Here is a 7,589-nt window from a genome sequence, read left to right as displayed (position 1 = left end):
AGAGGCATTTACCATGCTGTCCCCTGACCTATACCATGCCAGGACCTAATCAATCCAGCCCATAATTAGTGTCAGGCTGGCTGAGGCCATGAATGCAGCTGATTTCCTTCAGCTTGCTAATATTGGAAAGCTGCCTGTGAAGAGAGCCAGATGTGCTAATAAGGTGGGCTCACCTCCAATTCCTAGGCAGTTCACAGACACATTGCCATGATGCTTTGCTGACGGTGTAAGAACCAAAACCTTCACATTTTGAGAGAAAAGACCTGATGAAAGGCACGGCAAAGTGCTCCACAGAACACGGGGCCCATGCTTAATATTAATGTGGAATTTCGTAGGTAATTACTCCCAATGCATTTTGCAGTGGCCTGGGAATCTCTCACTGACCATCTGCACTCACAATTACCTACTAGTTTTTCATAAATGTCTTAGTAAATAATTGATGGATTTGCAAGGGGGTCATCAGTCATCTGAGTTTCCTCTTTCCCTTTTTTGCATGCCTTTTGCCTTGCATCAATTTGAACAAGAAATATTGATTAAGCAAGAAGCTCAGAACAGCTCAAGCACTGTTTCACTGTTCTATTAAGCTACCCTGAGCTTTGCTCCAGCCAGAGCTGTACACAGTGCTGGGATTCACCTGTGTTGCAGTAGGTGTGAGCAGGGCAGTGGGAGGGACAGGGTGACCTCAGGAAACAGCTTCCCCTTGCCATGAGAACCTGCAGATGGGGAGGTGCACTGAACAAAGACCAGTTTTCAGCTCGTGGTTTTGAAACCCACAGCACTTTCACTACAACCTCATCCAAGTGAGGATTGTACCTGCAGGTCCTCAGGTCAGTTCTACAAGCCTCTAATTTTTTTTTCCTCTCCAAACTGAATATTGACCATGCTGTGCCCTGGGAAAAGCAGCCCCAAGGACAGGGTTGTTCACATCTGCTCTTGTCAAATGCATTGAGAAACCTCCACCCCCCCCTCAGCAGAGATGATGATGGAATCTCTGTTGCTGGAACAAAACCAGCTCATAGCTCTCAGTTCCACAGAAGTCAAACTGCTGCAGGAGACAAGTTTGGGGAATAAAAGAGTAAAAAACTTAAAAAAAAAAGATTGGGTTTCTGTTTTGGGAGCAAATGGTTAAAGGTTTCCTTTTGAAGATGGCACATTTCAATCTGATGAGCTGCTGCTCCCTACCAGACCCTTGGACCCTTCACCTCAGGTTCCCTGCAGAGAGTCTGAGCATTGGGGGTACATGGAGGCATCCTTGAAACTGGACACAAACTACATCTGAATGTTTTTCTGAGTGAAGATGGTAGCTGTTCGTTTGTAAGGAGAAAAAAAAATAGAATCAAGCAAAAACTTTATTCAGACATATATTTTTATTAAGAAATTTTTAAGTGCATACACATTTATGTGAGAAATTACAACAATATAAAAGTGTTTCTTTTCAAAATTTTCTATGAAAGGAGTAATTTCAAAAGCATAATATAACTCCTCCATAAAAGCTGCCTTACAGGAACACGAATACAAAACCCTTTTCACATTATTTGGGAAGATACTTCTTTTTACTTAATAAAAATATAAAGTACAGTATTTACCACATTCTGACAACACAGAGTTCTTAAGGAATGAAAGATGGGAGGTTCATGCAGCCCTTTTATCATTATACATGTTTTCTTCTCTGTGGCAACCAAAGTTCCGTGTTTTCAGACAACAATTATCTTGGTGGAATGTTGATTAAGAAAAAAAAAGAATCAAATTTTAGGCGATGAGTTTGACTGCTATAAATCAAATCACTCAAAACAAGTTGCCAGAGAAAAGGACCTTTTAGAGGCTAATAGAGGGAAATTGGCAACAAAAACTCCTATAGGAACTGCATTTTTGACAAAATGTGTATGTTTAACTTTGAAAAAAGCTTTCATTGCAAAATAAACAGTCACCTTTGCTCAAACACCCTAATCAAAAACACATCAAAGTCATCCTTCATTTCATTCTTCCTCAGGCAGAATTCAGATAAGATATTCATACATAAAAGTATAAAGCTAGTATAAATAAAAAACTGACACAGCAATAAATACCATCTACTCTTAAAATCGGGATTTGACAGCTGCACATTGAAAATACCCACATGATGATTTCACATTCATGGAAGCTGCTTTTTCAGCATGGTTCAGTGTTACCTCTTGTCCCTCCTGTTCACAGGTGGTCCCTACCTCACTCCCATCTCCTCGCGCTTCCTTTCCCTGACCCTGTCTTTGGTCAACAGTTTAAGGCAGGAGGGAACACCAAGTGCTCTCCCCAAGTGAGATGCTGCCAGTGCTGCTCCTCAGCCTGCTCTGGTCATGGCATGGACAGGACCAACATGTGTTGCACTGGGGCAGCCCAGAGACTGATCCCTCTGGTGCCAAGAGCAAGGCTGCTCTCCGCAGTGCATCATGCAAACAGGGTCAGGCTAACAGCAGAGCTTCCCACTCAAGGCTGAATTTGGTCCAAAGCAAGAGAAAGCTTTTAAAAGGTTCTCACTGAAGTCTCTGGCCAGGTCTGTGTCACCTCTGCATTCATGCTGTGCTCAGCCTTACCCAGGTGAGGAGGCTCACACTGCTGCCCCTGAGAGCAGCCCCGTGCCCTGAGTGGGCTCAGACACAGGAGCAGTGAAGCATCAGCAGCACAGAGGTGTCAGGGCCCAGTCCCTGTGTGTGAGGCTGGGGCAGGCAGCCCCAAAGCACCACACAAACACCTGGCTGTGCAAGGTCCCTTGCCTTCCATGGAGCACATTTTCCTCCTGCTGCTCCTCATGCCTTTTTCCCAGGAACAAATGCCCTTGCTTTAGCAGAGTCTAGCCCTGCAGCCCCTAGAGGAGAAGCTGACAGGAGCCCCCTTTCCCGCAGTACCTCCACTACCTGCCTATACCATCCGGAGCCTGGGTTTGGCCAGGGTGCTCCAGCATGGCCCATCTCAGTGCTCCTGTCACTGCACTAATGTGGGGTTGGCACGTTCCCAGGGACCTGTCCCTGCTGGTGCTGAGCCCAGATGCCCTCCCTGGTAATGAGCACTGCAGCAGAGCACTGGCAAGGCTCTGCAGTCACATCTACCTGGCCCACCTTCTCACCAGAATGCCAAAGTTTCCCCTGGAAACAAAACGATCATGGCCCCTATCATAGTGAGCAGGGCATGCTGCTGAATCAAAATCAGAGGATTATTTAATTCTCCATTTACAGCAATGGGAATCAATCAGACCTCAGGCTGTCCTTTGACAGGAGTTACATGTGAAGGATGCACTTTCCTGGGTGACTTTTTCTGCAGTTATTCTTGGCTTGGACACTCATATGTCCACCTCTGGCAAACCACTGGCAAATGCAGGTGGTTTGTGGGACAGGGAATGGAGCCTAGGATATCTATAAATACAGTCCAGGGAACATAGAAAAAACTCTGCTTTTCTCATAAAATTCTTTCTTTCTTTCCCCTTCCAGGAGAGGATCTGATCCTACTAATATGAAATCAAAACTTCAATCTCATCAAGTACAGTGGTACCAGACCTTTCAAAACACAGACACAATATACTTAAAGCACCAGGCTGGTAATGATAACAAATGGAATGTCAAAATCACAAACACAAATATTTAGGCACAGCAGTTTGTTTCTGCTTTAAAGCAAATGAGGTGAGGAGTTCCCAGCTGAAGGCCTCTCTGCAATAGCCCTGTTTTGCAGAAAGGAAAAGACAAGATTTTTACCTGAATCCACATGGAAATAATGGAGTCCCTGGATAGCCAAAGTGCCTCTATGGCACTAAAGTTGCCTACCACAAAAAGGAGTGTGAAACACTCCTCTCAGTGTTCCTGACACAGGCTGCAGGGAAGAGGGAAGGTTTCTTTTGAATCAACCAGCTAAAAAAAGACACTCTTAAAACATTTTTGTTGACAATACAAACACAGATACATACAAACACAAGCATTGTGCTGCACAAATGTGCTTCCCCCCAGATCTCAGTGCACAGCATGACATGATTATTGCAGTGCTGCAGATGTCTTTCCATACCATGTAGCAGATATTGTGTATACAGGAAGGAATAAGGAGAAAGAAATTTCTGGCTTAGGAGATCGGTGCAAGGAGTGGTGCCTGTCCCCGGCTGTGCTTCGCAAAGGGAATTCCAGAGGCTATCCTGTTCACCAGCAAACCCCTGATAGCTGGTGAACTGGGAGTGCTGGCCTTCATTTCCACACCTGTGAAACACCTCTCCTTCTCCAAACTGCACAGACTCCCTCCTGCCCCAGGCATCTCTTTTTTCCAAGGTGTGGCCAGAAATCCTCTTCTGGGCACCTCCAGAGCAATCAGGGATGTGGCTGCCCTCAGGCAGGTACAACTGTTCATGGTTGGTGAAGGGTGAATAAATCTCAGCCTACTTCAGTGCAAAGCCAGACAGGCAAGCTGAAGTCCCCTCCTGTGGATGGCTAGGAGATCCCTGGTGCATGGCAGCGTGTCTGACTCCTCCAGCAGCTTGCAACATGATCCTATGGTCAGAGCTTTGATAACCATTCCTTTTTTCTGCTAAATGTATCATCAGAAACACAGGAACATAGGAAATGCCAGATGACATCAGAATTGTGTTGTGGCTCCTAACACACACAACTACTACAAACCAAGTATTAGCACCTTGCAGTACCAGATGTGCATTGATCCAGCTGCTCACAGCTGTCAGCAAGGGTTCTGATCTTCAGAGAAGGGCTTTAGCCCTGTAGACCTGAATTTAATAACTCACCCAAAATATCTGTAAATGCCACTCAGGGTAAGGGTTGTCTATTGTCATCAGTCTGATGCTTTTGAGCTTTCCTATGTTCTTGGCCTCTATGACTTCTGGAGGCAAGGAGTTCCACCACTACTTACACAACATCATTGCACTGTACAGTTCATGTCCTTCTAGGTTTAAAACTCCAGGAGACTTGCATGAACCAAAAGAAAGTTAAATAAAGCAGGACCTCTACACAACAAAGGAAATAAAATATCATATAATAACAGGGTTAGTTTAAATTGGTATCTGCCCCCAGTGCTAGGTAATAAACCAACCTGTATAAATTCATATTTTTCTCAAATAGTTACATCTTACTATATAAAAATAGCACTATGAAAGCAAGCCAATTTGTGCAAGGGGAAAAAAAAAAAAACAAACAAAAAAAACCCCACCAAAAAGAACCAAGAAAAAAAACCTTTGGAAATGCGTGAAGCGTTGCTTTTGTGCTGCATGTTAGCAGTGAAATGTATTCATTCCCTAATACTGGTTATCTGCTCTCTGGGTCCTACAGTAAGAAATCTTGTAGACGGCTTACAATGCTTGCCTCTTACATCTTGAACCTCCTGTTGATGAAGAAGAAAGTGAAACACTATTAAGGTTTATTTCAGTTGCAAAAGCTTTGCTATCAGGCCTAGTCAAACAGCAAATCTGTGTCTGGACTAACCCAAAGGCAGCCCCTCCAACCAGTAATTGCTGGACATTTTGGGAGAAGTTCTCCACAAGGAGCTACTGGGACCCAGCAGGGCAAACCCAGCAATGGGTGTTATTTTGGGCAGGTTGTGCTCATCACAGTTAGTAAGGTGTTCAGAACTAATACAGTAGGAAGGCTAGCTAGAAAGCTTATTCTGGACTCGAAAGCCAGAGCAGAGAATTGTCGGTGGGCAAAGAAACTTGGCAAAAAATACAGCAGGGAAAGGAGAGATTAATCATTTGTGAGCAGCCCCAGTAGCAGAGCAAGTGGCACTGGGAATGCCTCCTCTATTTGCTCCTATCCCACAACTCTGATGGAGATCATGGACTGCAGCTCCAGAGAGCCAGGTCTCTGTGAGGATGGAGGAACACAGAGGGCAGCCCATGCTCTGCTCTTGTTTGGCTTCCACCGTGGGGTGGCTGGAGGGTAGAGGCAGCCAGTGTTCTGCCAGCCAGGAGCCACCCCTGAGCCTCCCTGCCCTGGGACCTCACCTGGTGTGAGCAGCTGGGGACCACAGCAGAGCTTGTGGTGACCAGGTGCCCAGTGAGGAGAGGTGACAGGCAGGCAGGCACTGCACAGTAAGCCTGTGAGCCCTGGAGGGCTGAGAGAGGGAGCTCAGGTGGGGTGCAGACAAATGGAGTGTGCCATGCTCAGTGTGAGCATGGTACCCAGGAGAGTGTGGGTTAGGCATCACAGCAAAGTGCAAGTGTCCCCTGTGTGTGGTTCACCCAGAACAGCGAGCCACTTTGTGCTGGTGGCCTCCAGGTTTTGTCTGAAGTGACTCCTGTTCCTGCTCCAGGCTGGTGGCCTTTTGCAACCTAGATGAGGTCACTGAGTGACAAGTGTCAGAGGGTCAACACCAGCTATCCAAAAACTGATGTCTCAGCTTGTCTTGACAAACACCTCTTCCAATGCCTGCTGGACAGCTAGGGCTCTGTGACCACAGCTAGAGACTGTGACTCCCAGAAAAGGCAGTCTCAGAAAACTCATCTAGGCACAAAGACAATGACTAAACCATGAGGAAAACTTCTCCTCTGGAGATATCTTTTCCAACATCCCACAGCAGTAACCCTATTTCTCTTGGTGCAGAAATGCAGGACAAACCACCCTCGTGAGGAACAAAAACCTGGGGCATCCAGAGCACTGGCATATATAACACCGTTCTCTGGGAATTGCCTAGCATCTCCCATAGCAAAGGCATCAACCAGTCACCCATACACCACATCATGTTGTCACCACGTGGTGCTGCATTTCTCATTAAGAAACACCAGTGGCATATTCACAGCTGTTATAGTTTAACTCTGTCAGTTTGATATTGGAGCTAAAAATAAATAGGGCTCCCAAACCTTCACCCTGTTTTTGACTTTGTCTTTGCTTCAGGTTTATTTTGGTCTCTTTGTGTGTCCATTTTCCCATTTGTAAAATTTTGTAGATTTTATAATTCCCATTTGTAAAATGGGAAAATCATCCCACATCTGCTGTAGCTAAGCTTTCCACCTGTTTTGAGAGTTTCATCTCTATAATACTCTTTTGCTGGAAGGGGAGAGATGTTATCCTCAACAAATATGGGGGGAAATGGAGGTCTGGGTAGGCTAATATATTTGCCCAAGGTCCCATAACATGGTCAATGGAAGAGCAGGGACTTCAACCTGAGGTGTCCCAGCTCAGAAACTAATGCCTCCTACCATTCTTTCTCCCTGGAGACTTTAGTGGTGTTGCACGGGAAGGGCAGAGTGGGCCCCGTTTCTTCTGTTGCTTTTTTTTATGAGTGCGATGACGTGGTCTACATTAAAAGAAAAATACAAGAAAAAGACTGCCATAAATTATCCATATACAAAGGCCTCATTCACATTTATCTTACGGTCCCTTCCTATCTTGCTGGCATGGTGCAATGTAACATCCCCTTTCATATAACCTCTGTCTGAGAGAAATGCCAGACAAGTAAAAGTGCCCTGGTGGAAGAACATTTGCAAACCCTGAGGCCAGAACAACTCTTTTACTCAAAATGCCAAAGCCTCCTCAAATGCCTTCCAGAACTTCTCAGTCAGGAGCCTCACCATCCAAAAAGCTCCCCCTGAGGTACAGAGGAAGCAGAGGGGGAGCTGGATTTCTGGCTTCCCACCC

The 7,589-nt window shown here is 45.6% G+C and overlaps 1 protein-coding gene across 1 annotated transcript in view; it reads right to left on the bottom strand.

The window, feature by feature from the left end:
* Nucleotides 1-1,348: 1,348 nt before the first annotated feature.
* CXCL12 (C-X-C motif chemokine ligand 12) overlaps nt 1,349-7,589 on the bottom strand; it is a 14,099-nt gene continuing 7,858 nt past the window's right edge. The window contains exons 4-5 of the mRNA XM_014309132.2: nt 7,151-7,248; nt 1,349-5,337 (exon numbers count right to left, since the gene is read on the bottom strand). Coding sequence (XP_014164607.1) covers nt 5,306-5,337; nt 7,151-7,248 — 130 coding nt within the window. The 3' untranslated portion in view covers nt 1,349-5,305. The remainder of the gene's footprint in view (nt 5,338-7,150; nt 7,249-7,589) is intronic.

This window comes from Geospiza fortis, unplaced genomic scaffold (genome assembly GCF_000277835.1).
Source record: "Geospiza fortis unplaced genomic scaffold, GeoFor_1.0 scaffold130, whole genome shotgun sequence".
NCBI lineage: Eukaryota > Metazoa > Chordata > Aves > Passeriformes > Thraupidae > Geospiza > Geospiza fortis.
The sequence above is the reverse complement of the archived record's forward strand: the minus strand, read 5'-3'. Positions and strand labels throughout refer to the sequence as shown.